Source organism: Jaculus jaculus, chromosome 16, assembly GCF_020740685.1.
Source record: "Jaculus jaculus isolate mJacJac1 chromosome 16, mJacJac1.mat.Y.cur, whole genome shotgun sequence".
Lineage (NCBI taxonomy): Eukaryota > Metazoa > Chordata > Mammalia > Rodentia > Dipodidae > Jaculus > Jaculus jaculus.
Genome location: NC_059117.1, coordinates 65379937 through 65401338, shown reverse-complemented (window position 1 = coordinate 65401338; position 21402 = coordinate 65379937). Strand labels below are relative to the sequence as shown.

Here is a 21402-nt window from a genome sequence, read left to right as displayed (position 1 = left end):
TCGTCAGGGGAAATGAAGTGTTTGGCCAAGCATGGTGGTACAGTTTTAATCCCAGCACTCAGGAGGCAGGGTTAGAAGGATCGCCATGAGTTCAAGGCTAGTCTGAGACTACATAGTGAATTCTAGGTTGGCCTGGGTTAGAATGAGACCCTACTTCAAAAAACCAAATAAAATAAAATAAATAAATTGAAGTATGACACTTTGGATATAACTACTACTAAGTTAATTTTAAATGTTCATACTTAGAGATAAACATTCACATTAAAATTATAAGGAACCAGTAGGGAGAAAACAGAAGAAAGCACTGAGAGAGAGGAAAACACTGCAGAGAGGGATGGCTTGTGTTCACTGGAGACTCTTCCATCGTGCAGCTTTGCTCACAATAGACATGCACCACAGCACTGAACAGCTGCCTACGCACAGACTCCATTCCCAATGGTGGTACTAAGTTCTAGAGATTGATTTTCTCATGGAAATGCACCTTCATCTTATTTTTATAAGACAACAAAAGCGACTTAGAATACGAATAAGCACAAATATCCAGCTAGACACATTTTATTAAACCATTTTGGATGTTCTTTTCTAATGTGTAAGAATAAAAACTGAAGTTCAGAGCCCGGTATGGTGGCACACGCCTTTAATCCCAGCCCTCAGGAGGCAGAGGCAGGAGGATCGCCATGAGTTTGAGGCCACCCTGAGACTACATAGTGAACTCCAGGTCAACTTAGGCTGGCTGGAGTGAAATCTGCCTTGAAAAAAAAATGCAGTTCAATAAAAAGAAATATAAAATGACCACATGTTCCTTTGTGTGAAGAAATACAAAACCCAAAACTGCCCCCCAAACAAAAACAAACAATGAAAAGGTGTGATAGCTTACAACTATCATCCCAGCCCTTAGGAGGCTGAGGTAGGAGAATCGCTGTGAATTCCAGGTTAACATGGGCTACAAAGTGAGCTCCGGGTCAGCCTGGGGTGGAGTGAAAGCCTATTTCAAAAAAACAAAAGTGGAAAAAACAAGGCAAATAAAATATGATTGAGACATGCATTATTTTTAAAAGCAAAGAATTTCAATGACAAACTTAAAAACCTCTAGAGCACAACAACTTCTAGCCCCCCAAGCGCGCAGCTGGCCACCTCAGGCTCTGGAGGAGCAGGCCGCAGGCCTGGCTATGGCTTCGGGTCTGTGTCCACGCTGGCGGCCTGGCCTTCTTCCCCCTCCGACAGCTTGTCGTCGTCGGCTGCTCAGAAGAAACGGAGCCTTAGGCAGCTTTACTTGAAGTTTATATCCAGTGCATACACGGAAATATTGATCTTTTATTAGCCAATACATTTAAAGCAAAGAGGGTAAAATGGAATGTTATGACTGCAAATGATCTACATAAATATTTAGCTTTAAAAATGCTGGTTTAGGGCTAGAGAGATATCTTAGTGGTTAAGCACTTGCCTGTGAAGCCTAAGGACCCCAGTTCGAGGCTCAGTTCCCCAGGACCCACGTTAGCCAGATGCACAAGGGGGTGCACACATCTGGAGTTCATTTGTAGTGGCTGGAGACCCTGGCACACCCATTCCCTCTCTCTCTCTCTAACTGCCTCTTTCTCTCTCTGTCACTCTCAAATAAATAAATAAAATAAAAATACACAAAAAATAAATAAAAATAAACAAAATATTTTTTAAAATGCTGGTTTAGTTGTGCTTATTTATTAGTTGAACCAAAATTTTAAAAGTTTTGTGATAGTTTCATTAAAAACTAAATCTAGCTGGGCATGGTGGCACATCCCTTTAGTCCCAGCACTCAGGAGGCAGAGGTAAGAGGATCGCTGTGAGTTCCAGGCCACCCTGAGACTACAGCAAGACCCTACTTTGAAAAAACAAAAACAAACAAACAAATATATATGTGTGTGTGTGTGTTTATGTGATATATATACATATCTCTCTCACACACATATATGCCTGCAAAGCCTAACAACCTGGGTTTGGTTCCCCGGTACCCACATAAACCCAGGTACACAAAGTGGTGCATGCATCTGGAGCTGGTCTGCAGTGCCTTGAGGCCCTGGTGCACTCATTCTTTCACACATGCACTCTCTTCTTACTAATGGAAAAAAGAATCTTAAACCTAGATTTTTGCCTTATTTTTTAGTAACCAGAGATCAGGAAACACAGAAACATGCAGCTGGCTACTCACTCACAGGCTCTGCAAGTCTTTCATCCAAGCCCCACCCAAACTCCCTGGCTGTGTAAGTCTCTCCTCCAAACCTCACCCCCACATGCAAGTCTTCAGTTCCTCCAAGCCCCCTCCCCCCGTCCATGCAAATGTCCTCATGCTCTGATTGCCTGTGTTCTGAATTATTACAGTACCGCCATAAACCACAGAAAATCCAGAAACACTCATCATCCTGTAGTAGGCATGTATACAAATTGCACACTACTACATAAGGCTGTTCTGCACACATACAGACAGTTGTACAAGAGTGGTTTCTTACACTATCCAGCTGTACCTATGTTCAAGACCAGAGCACACTCTCTCTCCTTAGTACACACTTAGAAGACACACCCTGAATCATTCAACATCATCACAGGCCTTAGAGGCTGTTTCTACTCACTTTCCAGTGTCTGCTGAAGTTCATGGATGGTGCTAAGAAGAACATGAAACTGTTTTCTTCTCAATTCCAGCTGTGTTCACAACAGCAAAGTTACACAAGTTAGTGTACAACCACCCCCACCCTCAAACACACAGAGGCTGACATGTATATGCACATACCTTATCTTCAACACTTTCTTTAATATGAGAAAGATGCTCTAATTCTTTTCCTAGAGCCTCTAGCTCCCTGGCAAGAAAAATAAAGCACTGTTACTTGGGGGAAAAGGACTACAGTTAGTATAAAACTTCAGTATTTTTAATGTAGGATAAGAATAAGGAATTATATCACATTCTCAAAGGTGAGACTTTTAAAACAGGATAATTCCTTCTTATCTCCCAAATATGTGCTATTTTCATTAAAACTACACTTTTAGGGCTCGAGAGATGGCTCAGCTATTAAATGTTCTTGCTTGCAAAGTATGAAGGCCCAGGTTCAAGTCCCCAGTACTCATGTAAAGCCACATGCACAAAGTGATGTATATATCTGGAGTTCATAGTGGCAAGAGACCCTGGTATGCCTGTTCACTCCCCACCCCTGCTTACAAGTAAATAAAAATATTTAAAAGTCTAAACTGTTAGATAAATTGTTTTTGTTTTTTTTCAAAGTAGGATCTCACTCTAGCCGAGGCTGGCCTCAAACTCACAGTGATCCTCCTACCTCTGCCTCCCAAGTGCTGGGATTAAAGGTGTCTACCACCATACCTGTCTAAATTTTTAAAGAATAAGTAAATAGTTAACAGAATAGTAAACTGTGACTTTTTATCATACTAAATTTTTAATTTTTCTTTTGGTAAAAGAAATAAAATCTATTGATTAACCTCACATACCCTTTGAACCTTGCTCCCAGTCTTGTATCTCAGTCCTGTTTAACCCTGAGTCCTATCAGGTGTCCAGTGTGTCATTTCAACTCTTTTTAAGTATACATATTTGACTATGTGACTACTATATAGCAATAGTAGACAGTATATGTGATGGAGTTTTCACCTTGAATGTATTTAAAAAAAATTAGAAATAACTTGAAATTCAATGTATGTCTTTTATTTATTTATTTGAAAGAGAGAAAGGTAGATATATATAGAGAGAATGGGTTGCTAGGGCCTCTAGCCACTACAAGCCAACTCTAGATGCTTGTACCACTTTGTGCATTTGGATTTATATAGGTACTGGGGAACTGAACCTGGATCCTTTGGCTTTGCAGGCAAGTGCCTTAAACACTAAGCCATCTCTCCAGCCCATATACATTCTCTTTTTGAGGGACATTACATGCATTTATTTTGGACCTATAGGTAGTAAAGTTGAAGGAAGAAAATCAATGTTAGAATATAGTACACAGAAAATCTGACCTTTCTTTTTCAGTGAGTATAAGTTTATATGAAAAATGAAATGTTGGCTGGGGAGATGGCTTACAAATTAAAGGTACTTGCTTGCAAATCTGCTGATCTGAGTTCAATTCCCAAATACTTATCTAAAACTAGATGCAAAATGGCACATACATCTGGAGTTTGTTTGCAGTTATGAGAGACCCTGGCTTGCTCACAGTCCCTGTCTCCCTGTCTGTCTCCCTCCCTCCCCCTCCCTCCCTCTCTCCCCTCTCTCTCTCTCACACACAAACAAAGAAATTTTTTTTAAAAATGAAGTGTTTAGCTGGGCGTGGTGGCACACGCCTTTAATCCCAGCATTCGGGAGGTGGAGGTAAGAGGATCATCATGAGTTCAAGGTCACCCTGAGACTACATAGTGAATTCCAGGTCAGCCTGAGCTAGAGTGAGACTCTACCTCGAAAAACCAAAAGTGTTTAGACCAGCTCTTAAACATTTAGGTATGAGGTTAGTTCCCTGGGAAGCAAAGCTCTGAACTCACTTGAGTGTCTCATGTCTGTCTGGATGATGCTGGATCACTTTTGCCAAAGCGTCATATTCTGAAAGGCATGAAAATATTGGTCAAATTAATTAAGAAAAAAAAATGGATTATTAAAACAAAATGTGTAGTATTATAAATCACTATTATTCCTTCTCCCAGGACATAAAGAAATGAGAACAATGATGAAGACACTGTCAGGTCCCTTATCCCTTAGGTTCAGCCATAAGCTTGATAAGTGACATCAGGTATACTTCAAGCAGGGACATCTCACTTCTGTTTTCCACATACATGAAAGGGTGTGGTGGAAGCAGACATGAACTCAGGATCATCAAGTGGACTGATTCTGAAAAGGAGCTTAGTAACTGTTTGCCCTCCCTCCTCCCACCAAAACAATTATCAATTTCAGATCTTAGTCAATAGCATTTCTTTTTCTAAAGGTAAAGAGCTAGGCATGGTGGCACACACATTCAATCCCAGCACTCAAGAAGCAGAGGTAGGAGGACCACTGTGAGTTTGAGGCTACCTGAGTCTACTCAGTGAATTCCAGAGTGACACCCTCCCTACCTAGGCCTCCTGGGTGCTAAGAGTAAAGGCAGGCACTGGGACCTCACACCAGGCCAAAGCCACATTTTATTTTTATTTTATTTTTTTACTTTTTAATATTTTTATTTATTTAGCAGAGAAAGAGGGGGAGAGAGAGAGGGAAAGAATGAGCACGCCAGGGCCTCCAGCCATTGCAAATGAACTCCAGACGTGCATCTGGCTTGCATGGGTCTTGAGGAATCAAACCTCCAAAGCCACATTTTAAAAAGGAATATAAAGCATCTTAACTATCTCATCAAAATATAAAGCTCAGCTGGGCATGGTGGCACACACCATTAATACTAGCACTGAGGAGACAGAGGTAGGAGAATCACCGTGAGCTGAGGCTATCCTGAAACTATATAGTGAATTCCAGGTCAGCCAGGAGACCCTACCTTGGAAAAACTAAAACTAAAACTAAAAAAAAAAAACAATAACAAAAATCCCAGACTCGAAATGAAGACTCTAAGTCATAAAAATCCACAAGTAGCAAATAACATTTTCTATTTCCTTTCAGTTTTCGTATTATCATAACTGTAATTATATTTTTGCTTTCTCATTTATTTATTTTGAGATGGGGGTTCTCACTCTGTAACCCAGGCTGATTTGGAACTTGGGATCCACCTGTCTCATCTTCCCCAATACTGGGATTTCAAGTGTGTACCACCACCCACAGCTTATACATTGTTTGTAATTTTTCCTTTTGCTACTTTGTATATGAGAAGGAGTAATGATCTTGTCATTAAAACACATTTTGAAGCTTTCTATGAACAAGAAAAGGCATATCCAAATTTACAAACAGGAGAGATTGAATTTGAATACTGCTATTGATAAACTGGCAGACAATGCTTGCCTGCTTTGTACATAACAAAGACTCCCCATGGGTGTAAATCCTCTTTCCTTTCTTTGAAAGCAGCTCCTTAAACTAGCAAGCAAACCTCCATGTCTATTAGGCTGACATAAAACTTTTGTTGTTATTGTTTTTTCTTTTGTTTGTTTGTTTTTTGAGGTAGGGTTTCACTCTAGCCCAGGCTGACCTGGAATTCAGTCAGGATGGCCTTGAACTCACTCATGGTGATCTTCCTAACTCTGCTTCCAGAGTGCTGGGATTAAACGTGTGCACCACCACACCCAGCCTCAAATAAATCATTTCTGCTATTTAACTGCCACATTATTCAAACCAGAAATATAAGGCAGTAAAAATTTAATACTAAGAAATAGGTAATCAATACAATTCAGCAATGCCCCTCCCCCCAGCATAGCCTTCCTTCTCCAGTTTAAAGAATATAGTTTTAGGGACTAGTGAAATGGCTTAGCAGTTAAGATGTCTGCCTGTGAAGCCTAAGAACCCTGGTTCGATTCCCCAGGACCCATGTAAGCCAGATCAACAAGGGACACAGACATCTGGAGTTTGTTTGCAGTGACTAAAGGCCCTGGCACACCCATTCTCTCTACTGCCTCTCTCTCTCATATAAATAAGTAAAATATTCAAGAATATAGTTTTAAAAATTAAATGCAGGCCGGGCGTGGTGGTGCATGCCTTTAATCCCAGCACTTGGGAGGCAGAGGTAAGAGGATTGCTGTGAGTTCGAGACCACCCTGAGACTACATAGAGAATTCCAGTCAGCCTGAGCTAAAGTGAGCCCTACCTCGAAAAAAAACCAAAATAAACAAATGCAGGGCTGGAATGATGGCTTAGAGGTTTAAGGTGCTTGCCTGTGAAGCCTAAGGACCCAGGTTTGATTTCCCAGTACCCATGTAAGCCACATGCACAAAGTGGTGCATGCATCTGAAGTTCATTTGCAGGGGCTGGAGGCCCTGGCATGCCCATTCTCTATCTGCCTTTCTCTCTCCCTAAAATAAATAAACAAAACATTTAAGGGCAAGGCCTATTGCTGGCTTTCCACTTCTGAACCTCCAGGTCCTTGCTCTGGTAAGCCCCCGTCATGTCGGCTCTGCTGGGCGGAGATGGTGTGTGGGGAGGGCAACCCTTGCTTCTACATAGGCTCTCTACTTACTACCTCTTCCTTCCACGTGGCAGGAACTCTCTGTATTTTCTCCCTTTCCTTCTTTCTCTCTCTTTTTTCCGAGGTAAAGTCTCACTCTGTAGTCCCAGGCTGGCCTTGAACTCAGGACAATCCTACTTCTGCCTCTCCAGTGCTGGGATTAAAGGCATGTACTGCCACGCCCAGCTCCCTTCTCTTAATCTAACAAAGTATTAAAATTTTTTTAAGGGCTGGAGAGATGGCTTAGCGGTTAAACGCTTGCCTGTAAAGCCTAAGGACCGGGGCTCTATTCCCCAGGACCCACGATAGCCAGATGCACAAGGGGCATTCGCATCTGGAGTTCAGTTGCAGTGGCTGGAAGCCCTGATGCAACCATTCTCTCTCTGCCTCATTCTCTCTTTCTCTGTCACTCTCAAATAAATAAAAATGAACAAAATTTTTTTTTTATTTAAAAGAATTAAATAAAGTTCCTAGTTCTTTTTCATAAATTAAGTTGATTCATATTATGGATTTTTATCTCACATTAAAAACTGCATGAAAATAGTAGTCAATAATAAAGTATTTGCACAGCAAATCCCTCAAAACCATTACCTTGGCGATTTTTTCGTATTCGTTTTGCTTGAAGGATTTGCTTCTTGCACTCAGCAATTTTTTCATGTGCTCCAGCAATGCTACATTCTACACAAAAAGATTTAAAAAAATAGATACAGCAGCATGCGTAATCTCCATCCATTTCCATGTGCTTCTAAATTGAAGTCCATTGCAAACAAAATTGACATCGACATTTAAAAGAAATTATACTATCCCAAAGTACTGTATTGAACTAGAACACACATTTTCTATAGCTAGCATTTAGTATTATAATTGTTATTCTACAACCAAAAAGCTGTTAGCAGATACATTTTCCTTTAAACCACAAAAATATAGAAACATTATTTACCTATTTCCTTGTAAATTTTTTCATAATTTTCCATTTCTCTTAGGTTCATATCATATACAAGCAAAGTTTTACCCATTGAAAACTCACACTGAGACAGTGTGCTCAGCATACGTTGGTACTGGCTGTATCTAAAGAAAAGAGAAAGAGAATAAACATGTTTGTGCATAACTAGATTGACCCACTGTGATGCAGGCAAACGATCACTACTTCAATGACACCAAGTTCTTACAGGATTATGGGTTTTATTTAAAATAATATTCTATAAGAGGCTGGGCGTGGTGGCACACGCCTTTAAACCCAGCACTGTATGGCAGAGGTAGGAGGATCAAGTGAAGGATCAAGGCCACCCTGAGACTGCATAGTGAATTTCAGGTTAGTATGAACTAGAGTGAAAACATACCTCGAAAAACCAAAATAATAAATAAAATAACTTAAGAGTACCCGATACTCCTTGTTTTCCTTTTCCAGATGTGGTGTATTTTACAAAATGCTTTAGTTACAAAAGATGGGACTGTTGCTCTTATCAATGTAAGGTTAATTCTTGCAACCAATTTATGTAAATTATTTAAAACATCTTTAGAGGGTTAGCTTATCTTCAGACTTCTGTTTTCACAGGTCTTTCACTTTATACATTTATGTGGAAAGTGAGTCCAAATTTTTCTAAGTTATGAAATTATTAATATGTCTGTCTTGCAGCAACTTTATACTGACTAATTAGGAGAATTTTTCATGTAGATATTCTTTCTTATGAAACACTGATTAAAATTAACAAGCATGAATTTAGTCATGTATTCTTTAGCCACTGTGCTTTCCACATACTATATGAACATAAAGGCCTCAAATCTCAAATAGAAGGCAAGAAAAAAATCTGATTTTGATGACTCAAGGTGAAGTTTCACTGGACGCCTAAGGGAGAGGCAGCACAGACATAACGTACCCCTCTTCCTGGGATCCAGAGTTGCACCATTTAATGAAGCTCTTCACGAGGAGATTAATCCTCCGATCATCTCCAGCACCGTCCCCATCAATTAGGAGACGCTTCCGTATGACTTCGTCTGGGGGAAAGAAAGAATTAAAATGATCATCTGGCTCTTGGAATCTTTCAAGGACAACCAGCCAGCATCGTTGGTCATTGCTTATTCACATGCACTTAATGCCACTGCACTGCACACTTAAAAATGGCTAGGCTTGTAAATTTTATGTGTATTTTTACCTCAATTAAAGATATTTGTATTTTGAGCTGGATGTGATGGTGCATACCTTTAATCCCAGCAATCTGGAGGCAGAGGTAAGAGAATCGTTGTGAGACTACCTAGTGAATTCCAGGTCAGCCTGGACTAGAGTGAAACCATTCCTCAAAAAACAAAAACAAAACAAAAAAGAAAGAAAAAAAAAAGAAAGAAAGAAAGGGCTTGGTCAGAGAAAAAGGAATGGGTTAATTAGAAATATTTAGTTAGCCCTTCTTTCAATGATCCTTTCCCACAGCATTTTGTGTATCTGTGCATTCAATGTGTGGGTGCAGGCACATGGGTGTGGAGGCCAGTGGTCCACATGAGGTTATCTTTTTCAGTCTCACTATTGACCTTGTGTTTGAGATGGTGTCTCTCACAGAACCCAGATAGCCACTGAGCCCCAGTGATTCTCCTCTCTCTGCCTCCTCAGCGCCAGGATTCTAGGCGCACACCGCCACGCTTGGCTTTCACATGAGTGACTGGCATCTGAACTCGGGCCCTCATGTTGTACAGCAAGCACTTCACCAAGTAAGCTATCTCCCTCACCCTTAAAACAAGCAAACGAAAATCTTTTTATTTCTTTTTTTGAGGTAAGATCTCGTTCTAGCTCAGGCTAGCCTGGAACTCACTACGTAATCCTTAGCTGGCCCGGAATTTCATTACAACCCTCCTGCCTCGGCCTACCAAATACTGGGATTTTTGTTCTGTTTTTTGAGGTAGGGTCTCACTCTAGCCTAGGCTGACCTGGAATTCACTATGTAGTCTCAGGGTGGCCTCGAACTCACAGTGATCCTCCTACCTCTGCCTCCCGAGTGCTGGGATTAAAGGCGTGCGCCCCCATGCCCAGCACAAATACTGGGATTTTTGAGTACAAGTCACTATCTTACTTTGCCCCAAGGAAAAGGATAAAAAGGAACACAAAAGCAACTGCAGATGACAACACTTAGTAACAAGTGGAGTCCCCACTAGCCCCCCAAGCAGTCAGTCCCGAGCTGGCATTCTCACCTAGAGAAAAGGATGCTGGGTCGTAATGAGAAAGGCCATAATCTGGTAATACAATTGTGCTACACAGCTGCACATGTATACTTCTTAGGGCCACTGACTATAACTTAACAAAAATGCACATACCTCCCGACCCCATAATTCCACTCTATGACTTTTTCTTTTCCTCCCCGCCTCCCTCTCCATCTCTCTGAGACTGGATTTTGCTATGTAGCTCAGGCTGACCTGATAGATATGTGCTACCACATACATCTAGGAATTTATATTTTAGATATATATGCACTGATGTACAAAGATGTTATGCACAAAAACAGATATAGAAGAATGTTCTTAGCAGGTGTTTATAGACTGTAAAATGGGGTGGAGAGATGGCTTAGCAGTTAAGGCACTTGTCTGTGAAGCCTAAGGACCCATGTTTGACTATCCTGACCCCATGTAAGCCAAGATGCACAAAGGTGAGGCAAGCATAAGGTCTCACATGCCCACTAGGTGGCGCAAGCATCTGGCATTCAATTTCAGTGGCTGAGGCCCTGGTGTGCCAATTTTCTCTCTCTAAAATAATTAAATAAAATGTAACATTTTGAAGGTTAAATTATGAAGCAATCATGTAAGAGTATGAAGCCAAAATAACATGGAGATATATATGCAAAAAACACCCTCCTTAAATAAGTGGGATGAAAACAAGTGTACAGGCAGCGTGCCGAGCAATGTGAAAAGGTGGAAGCGGCACTCTTGCAGCTGTCAAGCTTGTGTTCACATTCAGAAAGTATCTGGACTCGCAAGAATCTGGTAACAGTGATGCTTCTAATGGGAGGAACTGCATGCATATAGGTGAGAAAGTTGCAATTTCTCTTCATGCCATCTTATTCATTGTTTTAGGGCTTTTTCTTATTTTCTAAATACAAATTTAAAGTTTCAACAATTTCTGGAGAGCCTGCATGATCAGTCAACACCTACATCTTTGAACAACAGTTCCTGTGTGTAGGCAGAAGTATTAAGTGTAGGTGTGGGGCTGGAAAGATGGCTTAGAGCTTAAGGTGCTTGCCTACAAAGCCAAAGGACCCGCTCTGATTCCCCAGGACCAACGTCAGCCAGATGTAAAGGTGGCACATGCATCTGGAGTTCATTTGTAGGGTTGGAGGGCCTGGTGAGGCCGTTCTCTCTCTCTCAAATAAAAAAATAATATAAAAAACAAATTCCAGGTCAGTCTGGACTAGTGTGAAACCTGAAAAAACCAGTACACACACACACAAAGTGCAGGTGTAGCAGAGATAAGCACTGTGAGGCAGAAGTTCCAGTGTTAAAACATATTCTGGGGCTGGAGAGTTGGCTTAGCGGTTAAGTGCTTGGCTGTGAAGCATAGGAAACGCGGTTTGAGGCTTGATTCCCCAGGACCCACGCTAGCCAGATGCACAAGGGGACACCCACGCCTGGAGTTCGTTTGCACTGGCTGGAAGCCCTGGCGTGCCCATTCTCGTTCTCTGCCTCTTTCTCTGTCTGTTGCTCTCAAATAAATGAATAAAAATCAAACAAACAAACAAAACATATTCTGTGGTAACATCAGGCATACATTTTTAGAAGGGAGTTTAGTTGTCAGTTATAGCTTTAAAAGACTGCTAAGCTACCAATCCAGCTTAACATTCTACTTTAAAAACACAAAATCAAAAAGCTTGGCATGGTGGTGCATGCCTTTAATCCCAGCATTCGAGAGGCAGAGGTAGGAGGATCGGCAATGAGTTCAAGGCCACTGAGACTACAGAGTTAATTCCAAGTCAGCCTACCTTTTAAGGTAGAAAAAAAAATCATGTTTACAACTTTTAGCCACTAAAGCCATTTGCCCTCTGAGTGAAATAAAACACAGTGCTCCAAGTGAATACTATGTAGAACACACATAGTTGTGTCTGTACATGTGTAAATACAAATGCTTTTTAAAAAATTATTTTTGTTTATTTTTATTTATTTATTTGATAGTGACAGAGAGAGAAAGAGGCAGATAGGGAGAGAAGAGAGAGAATGGGCACGCCAGGGCCTCCAGCCACTGCAAATGAACTCCAGACGCTTGCGCCCCCTTGTGCATCTGGCTAACGTGGGACCAGGGGAATCGAGCCTCGAACCGGGATCCTTAGGCTTCACTTAACTGCTAAGCCATCTCTCCAGCCCCCCCCCCCTTTTGTGGCAGGGACTCACTCTAGCCCAGGCAGACCTCCCACCTCAGCCTCCTGAGTGTCAAGATCGCAGGGGTGTGCCACCGTTTCTGCTTACAAAAGGAATCGCCCACAGATGCAGTAACTGGTAGTACCGATGCTTGTAAATAAATCCTTGGCCAGGTGTGGTGGCACATGCTTTTAATCCTAGCACTTGGGTGGCAGCAGTAGGAGGATTGCTCTGAGTTCGAGGCCACCCTGAAACTCTATAGTGAATTCCAGATCAGCCCAGGCCCTACCTCAAAAGAAACAAAAAATAAACAATCAATCAAACAAATCCTTTGCTCTTCTTATTTCTGCTTTCCCCAAGTCCCCCATCTTCCTCCTAGATGCGTGGGCTCCCTTCTTTGCTGAGGACCTGGGGCTGTGCATGCAAACGGATGAAGAAACAGGCAGCTAGCATCTGAGGGAATCAGGAGTCAGTGCCACACAGAAAAAGAAGCTACCATATCCAGTTTTTAAAGTCTAGTGATTAACAAAAACATATTTAAAACACATTTTGTAATAATTCCAGGTGTGATCTTAACATTTGTGTCAACGACAGGATCTTACTCTGTAGCCTAGGACGGCCTGAACTAACAAAAATCCTCCTGCTTCAGCCTCTCAAGTGTTAGTTAGGTTCTCATGTGTGAGCCACCATGTCTGGCTTCACTATTTTATATTGGATTTGTGATGCCTACACAGGACTTTATGCCTTCTTAAGACCTTTGTCTCATTAAAGCACTGAAAATGAGTAGTAAGCATCTGTGTTATCTTCACTGTCACAATAGTGATCAAAATCATTCCACCTGCACACAAGACATGACTATTTGAACATTTTGCCCACAGGGTGCAAGGGTAGGGTCTGACAATGTGGAATAAAGACCTGACTGGAGAAGCACAGTGTGCATGCTTGAGGATGTGATTGTTAAGGACAGTGACACACATACTACAAAGCAGGGAAGCTCTCTTAGGCTTAGAAGCAACCAGAGGAGTTACAATCTGAGCGGCTCCATTTATTATTAGTATTACTACTACTACTACTACTGCTGCTGCTGCTACTATAATTATTATTATATACATCTAGATATAAGATGTATGTGGGCATATGCCTGCTACAACACAGGGACTGATCCTTCTACCTTGTTGGAAACAGGGCTTGCTCTCTTGTTTGCTGCCAGGAAGGCCAGACTAGCCGCCTGGTAAGCTTCAGAATTCTCCTGATTTGGTCTCCCGCTGCCTTAGGGACACTGAAATTATAGACACATGCACCACTGGAAGCCTGGCTTTATGTGGTACTGGGGATCAAACTGCCGCCATTGGCAGGCTTATGGCCAATAAGCTATCTCCCCAGTCCAGTTCTTGAGTGGCTCCATTTTTTCCCTTTGGTTTTTTGAGGTAGGGTCTCACTGTAGCCCAGGCTAACCAGAAATTTACTATGTAGTCTCAGGGTGGCCTCGAACTCACAGCGATAATCCTACCTCTGCCTCCCAAGTTCTAGGATTAAAGGTGTGTGCCACCATGCCCGGCTTTGAGTGACTCTTTTGATATTCACAAATATTAATAAAAACTTAATGGCATTTACCAGCATTTATCTAAATTTCTAGTAACATAGTTTTGACTAAGTTACATGCAGATTATGCACTAGGATATTATAACAACAAAATATTAAAACTGGGGTGGAGAGATGGCTTAGCAGTTAAGGCACTTGCCTGCAAAGCCAAAGGACCCAGGTTCAATTCCCCAGTACCCAAATAAGCCAGATGCATATAGTGGCACATGCGTCTGGAGTTCGTTTGCAGTGGCTGGAAGCCCTGGTGCGACAATCATTCTCTCTCATAAATAAATAAAAGACAACCACCCACATGTCCTGACGGGAGATACAAATTATACACATTTTGGCATATAATAACATGGCTGAAGACTAGAATGAGGGAAGTCCTCTATGATGGAGATAACTGAAGATACCAGGCGAAAAGCAGTACGTGTGGTATGCTCTCACATCAAAATGGCAGAGATGATATGTAGTTACATATGCTGGCATTTGCATTCACACCCTGGAAAGATGGACAGAACTGCTATATTAAAAGGGGCTCCTATGGGAGGGGCCAGCATAAGGGGAAGGTAGAAGACAGGCTGTAAGATAAATGAATAAATATTATTTATTTTATTTTAAATATTTTTTGTTCATTTTTTATTTAGTTATTTGAGAGCGACAGACATAGAGAGAAAGAAGAGGGAGAGAGAGAGAGAATGGGCACGCCAGGGCTTCCAGCCACTGCAAACGAACTCCAGACGCGTGTGCCCCCTTGTGCATCTGGCTAACGTGGGACCTGGGGAACCGAGCCTCGAACCGGGGTCCTTAGGCTTCGCAGGCAAGCGCTTAACCGCTAAGCCATCTCTCCAGCCCAATATTATTTATTTTAAACCAGGTATGTATTCAAACGTTTAGGAAGGCTGCAGAGATGTCTTAGCAGTTGGTTAAGGGGTTTGCCTGCGAAGCCTAAGGACCTAGGTTTAACTCCCCAGTACCAACATAAGCCAGATGCACTTGATGGCACATGTGTCTGGAGTTTGTATGCAGTTCCTAGAGGCCCTGGCCCATTCTATCTGCCTCTTTTCTCACAAATGAATAAATAAAATATATTAAAAATGCTAAATAAAAAAAGTTTAGAAGGAAAGACACTTGAAGTCCTCCCTTTCCTACTCCAGCAAATAGAAAACTGAGCTGCAGCAGCAGTGAGGGAATAGGCACACTAGAACCCAAGGTGTAAGGGAGGCCGGGAAGGGGTGATGGCATTTGGAGCCACACTGTGGGAGTCTAAACTAGTAATGCCACAGTACTAAATCCAGGACGTGCTGGGAGACATGGAGAGCTGCTAGAGCCACGGGCAGAGCTTTCTAGCAAGCCCAAACAGAGGACAGTGTATACAACAGACTGCACCCAGGAAAAGCCAGGAAGCAAAAAGGCTGGCGAGGAGGCAGTGAGGAGCTCGTGTGGCCCATACCGAAGGAGAGAGGCATCAAAGCTGCTGGAAGACAGCTCAGGACTAATAGATACTGGGCTAGGAAAGGGCAGGGGCCAGTGCCAGCAGAGGGGTGGCATGAGCCTGAGTGTGGCAGGACCAGTTCTGGCAGCATGGGCACTCCCTGCCAGACATCTACAGGCCATCCTTGACCTTTAGCCCTAATTCTCTTTAAAATAAAGACCTCTTGCAGCCAATTTCCTGGGCCAGAAATCAAAACCTGCAGAAAACGGCTTGGATAGTGTAGCCAGTGTTAGCTTTGTGTGCACAAAATCAACATTTAACCTCAACTGAAAACTGGAATAAAGCTTGCTACTTTGTAGGACTGCTGAGGAACTTCATGGAAGAAAAAAAGTGAAAGGACAGGATTCCTGGCGTGGGGAACCCTAAGCAGACGACTGTTATGTTAGATTTAATTCACAACTTGCACACTGTAAGAATGTTAGGACAATAACACTATGTCCTTAAACATGGCTCAGTACTTTATTCAAAATTTTGCCCAATTATGATTCATCACAAATTTGCTAATCTCAAATGTGCTGCAAGATCACAGCCTTTCTTGCTTAAACACTGCGTAGACAATTACTGGCTAGAAAACGTTTGGGATAAGAATTCCTGAACTAATGTATATAAATTTCAGGACACAACTCTACTAATAAAATAAAAAGGTACACTTCCAGTTTGAGGACAGCCTATCTTTTTAAATTTAGTTTCTGAGACAAGAGCGATGGGGCACACCTTTAAACCCAGCATTTGGGAAGCTGAAGTAGGATCACCATGAGTTTGAGGCTAGCCTGAGACTACATAGTGAATTCCAGGTCAGCTTGGGCTAGAGTGAGACTCCACTTTGGAAAATCAAAAATAAATAAACAAATCGTTTCTAACACACAGGGCATGTGCATTACTATGTTCAATGACATCAGTTAGCTTCACAGTGAGCACACCTAAAACATATCTTACTTACTCTACAACATTGACTTTAATATTCTAAATGGCCTTGGCTATTCTGTAAGAATGAAAGAAAGGCTTATATATGATTTTATTGATAATAACATGAAAAACTAAGGACACAAAAATGTTTGTGCAGCTGGAATGGAGGCACACGCCTTTAATCCCAGCACTGGGGAGGCAGAGGAAGGAGGATCGTTTTGAGTTTGAGGCCTCCTTGAGACTACATAGTGAATTCCAGGTCACCCTGGACTAGAGTGAGACCCTACCTTGAAAAAAAAAAAAAAAGTTTGTGCAAATTCCTATTAGACTTGTCATTGGATCACAACCACTCCTGAGTTGTTATGATGAATTACATACAGCTCATTTGTTACATTCCCAAGTCAAAACGTCTGACTCCACCTTCCAAGAAGTTTAAAATCATTAGGATAATTTTTAGAGTCAAGAGTATTAAGAATACATAATGCTGGGTGTGGTGGCACTGACTTTTTGAGTGAGACCCTACCTCCTAAAACAAACACACACACACACACACACACACACACACACACACACACACATAAAAGAACATTAAGATGGTTTGATTCCTCCATGTAAATATTGCTTTCTTCTGAGACACTTAGCACCAGTTTGAATAAATCACGCAAAAAAGGAAATTACTTAAAACCAAAATTAAGCTAAAAAATTTTAAGCCAGGTATGGTGGCTCATGCCTGTAATCCCAACATCCAGGAGGTTTGGGGAAGAGCATGCCATGAATTCAAGGCCAGTCTAAGTTCTATAACGAATTCTAGGTCAGCCTGAGCTACAGTGCAAGGCCTTATTTCAACAATAAGTGAATGAATAAATAGCAAAAAGCAGTGCTGGGGTCTCTTGTTTCTCTGTTTGTCTAACTTTTTATGAAATTGTACAAGTTAAGGAAAATCTCCCAGCGGAAGAGACATTAATGAGTGAACTGCAGCAGGTATCCATGGAGTCAACTAGATGACGCTAGAGAGACCCTGCTTCATTCATGCTGAGTCACCAGCAGAAACAACCTGAGCGGCGCTCCCTGGTGCACATGCATCCCACCTGTTTCTGGACTCTGAAAAGTGTGCTTGCATGGATAATAAACTAAAAGGTCACTCAACTTCAAAGTGCTTTAATGCATTAACACATTTTATCCCTGCGAGCACCTCATAAAGTGTGTGCTATTATCTTCTATTTACAAATGACTTATGTCACCTTTCACTCACAGGAAAATATATACAATTACATTATTACACAGTTCCATTACCCTGTCATATTATTTACAGGCATACTAAAATCATTACTTTAAATTTTAATGAGCATATATCCATGCATTACACTTTTCTAATTAAAGAAAAAGCTGCCAAAACCAGAAAGCTCAGTTAAATGGAATGAACAGCCACAACACATTCCACACCCTCTCTCACCTCCCACCTAAACTTCTCTTATACTACAAAAAGCTTTTGACATGATTTTGATCAGGGCACTAATACTGCTTAGCACCCTATAAATTATCACCTACAAAATACAAACTGTTAACATTTAAATAGCATGACAACTATTTTTCGGTTGGCCACAATGCTAGAGATGGCTTTGCCCAGTAACTGAGTTGTTGTCAGTCAGTCAGTTACAACCTGGGCCCCCCCTTTTTTTTCAAGGGAAGGTCTCTCTAGCTCAGGCTGACCTGGAACTCACTCTGTAGTCCCAGACTAGTCTTGAACTCACAGCAATCCTCCTATCTTTGCCTCCCCCTCATTCCAAAGTGCTGGCATTAAAGGTATGGGCCACCTTACCCGGCTCACTGTTTTCATTTAAGAAATGACAATGTTGGGCTGGGGATATAGCTAAATGGTGCTATTTATGGTCCAGTATGTATGGATAGCAAAATAGTACTCTACCAGTTTCTAGCATCAGCCACAGAAATAAAGGACTTCTAGAGACATAGAAAGGTCTAAATGATGAACTGGATTACTAACTCCTCTGTTTCAAAGGCCTCCAGTCAATGCCACATAACTTCACCTGATCTGGGATACAACACACCTTCGGGCTTTTCACATGGTCAATCCCTTCAGGTCTTACTTGAAACCTCACTCTTCCGAGGTTGACTACTCTATCTTCTCCCGATTGTTGGCAGCCCTCCCTCCTTACTTTGTCATCCAGTTCATTTTTATAATTATATTTCTTCCCAGAAATTATCTCATTTACTTGTTTGATTACACACTATTACTTCTTGCCTTCAAGCTTGAGTTGAGGCCTTCCTCCCTCTAATTTCATGCTAATACCTTGTATGTTATATGGGGTAGATTTTGTGACTGATCACACACAGTACTGATTTCAGTTCAATTTCTCCCACCAAAAGCAGAAGCTAGGGAAGGATGCATGCAGGAAAAAGTAGAAGGAAAACTAGTGAAATGGCTTTTAGATTTAGTAATATTTACTGAACATTACTAGTTTTTAGACTCATTGCAAAATGAGCAAAGCCCTTTTAATAACTTTTACTTGCATTTATCCCCAAATCAACCCAGTGAGGTGGATTCGCTTACATTACAGAGAATCAACTAGAGGCTCAAACAAGCTAAGTAACCCCTATATTCAGAAACCTGTAAATCGTAGAGTGGGGATTCCTTTTTTGGAGGGGGTGATAGATTGTAGTTGGTATGTTTACACCTCATCTTTTCTCCTCTCCCATCTGACAGAATCTATTACCCTTTTGAAGTTCTCTACCTTAATAAAGTGGCCCCCCAGGCAATCAGTCCCTCAAATCAGAAACTTGAGATTATCTGATTCTCCTATCACATCCTCTCTACTTGCTAATGATCCCTGTCCACTTCCTGCATTCCCTTAGTTGGAGACCCATCTTAGTGGCCCTGTTACCGTTCACTAGGTGCACTGCAGCAGCTGAGAAAAGATGCCTAAGAGTTAACAAAGAGCCATGTGAGGCTAGCTGTTCTGGTTCTGAGCCCAGGCTCACTAACTTACATCGATGCAACTGGACAAGGTACTTACTCTCTCATCTATAAGATGGGGTTAACTAGAACACTGGCTGACACATGGTACAAGCACCACATAAATGTGAGGAGAGAGGGAATTTAGTACCTGGCTCTTTCTCTCATCAGTTTTCACAAAGCACAGTGGACGTATGTTCTGAATGCAAATCTGAGGCTGTAGATGTAGCTCATTGGCCAAACACTAGCCTGGCACGAATGGTTCAATCCTCAGCATGGCAAATTAAAATAAAAGCAAACCTGGTCACAGCACACCAATATTTAAAACTTTTAATGGCTCCCCACTGACCTTAAAAAAAAAAAATCTACGGTTTGTAACCTTCTAAATTCTAGCCAATACTTAACATCTTTGAGTTCTTCCAACATTTTGAGACTCGCACAAGTGGCTGGCCACCTGGAACTCCAGTCCAAACACACGTATTTATCCTTCAAAGACAGGATTAAAAATAACTTTCTTTTTCAGGGATGTTTTCTAATCATCAACAGAAATAGACAAACAACTCATTACACAGTCCTACAGTTCCCAATCCTGTACCTGTCCTGTGGTAATATCTGCCACTCTAAAACTAATTATTCAACATTAGAAGTCACATCAGACTGCAACTTTGGAGGTTTTGCCTATTGGCTGTGGGTTGTAAAACCCAAGGCCTAGCCCTGAAGTAAGATAAATAGCTCCTGAGTAAGGAACCTAGAATAAAGCAGAGTTAAAACTCCCCATTAGGTCCCTCAGCCTTTCATTGCCTCCCACCTTGCTCACCCATCAGGCCACCAATTTGGATCTATCATTGTTCTTCCCATTTCCTGGCCATCTGTTCTCAAATCTTTACAAGCAGATTCTCCACTTCTGTCTACAGTGGCTGATTAGCCCATCCTCCTACAGACTCAACACCCCCGGGTTTTCCTTAGCCAAATTAAAGGGCCTCCTTTCTCCCTAATGCCATGCTTTGTAAATTCTCCCAGCAGCAGCACGGCGCTACCTGTCCATTTCCCCCTCCCCCCAAATGCCCACTTATTTCTGTTCTCAGTTCCCAAAATAGCAAGTGTCCACGAATTAGAACCCCCCCCCCACCCCAATTCCTTCTAACCGAAGCACTCCCCTCCCTAACCACGCACTCGGATCTACACTGCGGGCCTCATCCTGTCCTGGGTCTCACTTACCGTGTGAACTCCCTCCAGGACCCTCGGGAGCACGTTCCTCCAGGCACCCCATTCACATCTCTTCCTTCTAAGAAGATGCTCCCCCAAACTCCCTTCCTCACTCTTTACAGTTCACTCACCGTGACAGGCTCCCAGCTACGCTCCGGGGCATCCCATCCCCAACCCGTTCCTTCCGGATCATGTCCCCAACGTGGCCGCTCCCAAGTCCCAGGACGCTCGGCGGACCCCCCCCCCCCCCGCCCCCGGGCCGCCCGGCTCAACCCTCGTGGTCGCCGCGGCTCGTCCTCCCGGGCCTCCCCGCGCTCCTTTCCCCAGTCACCCAGCCCGGGCCTCCCCGCGCTCCGCACGCCGCGCTCCCGGCCTCGGGGCGGCGAGGGCGGTGTCGGGGCGCCGCCGCCCCCCCCACACCCCCAGCGCGTGTCCGCGGCGCCCCCGGCCCGGCCCGGCCCTCCCAAGCCGGGGCCACGGCCAGAGCGGCCCGGGGAGAAGGCCCGGCGCTCGGGCGGGGCGTGGGGAGATGGAGGGAGGGGAAGCCCGCGGGAGGTGGGGGGGGCCCTACGGGGATCGCCCCGCTCTCTCCCGGCCGCCCCCCGAAGCGGCCAGGCCGGCGCGCGGGCCTCACCGTCCGTCACGGCTCCCATGGCGTGCGCGGCGCAGGCCCTGGCGGCGGCGGCGGCGGCGGCGGCGGCGGCGGCGGAGGTCAAACTCCCACAATGCAGCCGGGTAAACAGCCATGGAGGAGGAGGCGGCGGCGCCCGCGGACGCCCGCTCCGACGCCTGAGCCGCGCCGCCGCCGCCGCCGCCGCCGCCGC

General features: G+C 43.1%; 1 protein-coding gene across 3 annotated transcripts; it reads right to left on the bottom strand.

Annotated features, from left to right (window-relative positions):
* Positions 1–539: 539 nt before the first annotated feature.
* On the bottom strand, positions 540–21266 carry Thoc7 (THO complex 7). 3 transcript variants are annotated; one of them, XM_045135856.1, is made up of 8 exons: positions 21213–21266; positions 8966–9083; positions 8029–8156; positions 7680–7766; positions 4501–4558; positions 2762–2828; positions 2604–2673; positions 540–1258 (listed from the first exon to the last, which is right to left on the bottom strand). In XM_045135856.1, the coding sequence occupies exons 1-8, from the start codon at positions 21229–21231 to the stop codon at positions 1107–1109; spliced, it is 699 nt and encodes a 232-aa protein (XP_044991791.1). In that variant the 5' UTR covers positions 21232–21266; the 3' UTR covers positions 540–1106. The 3 variants fall into 3 exon arrangements, with proteins under 3 accessions (XP_044991791.1, XP_044991794.1, XP_044991793.1); XM_045135859.1 differs by lacking the exon at positions 21213–21266 and adding an exon at positions 20710–20811; XM_045135858.1 differs by lacking the exon at positions 21213–21266 and adding an exon at positions 20591–20657 and having other exon boundaries at positions 540–1238.
* Positions 21267–21402: the final 136 nt, after the last annotated feature.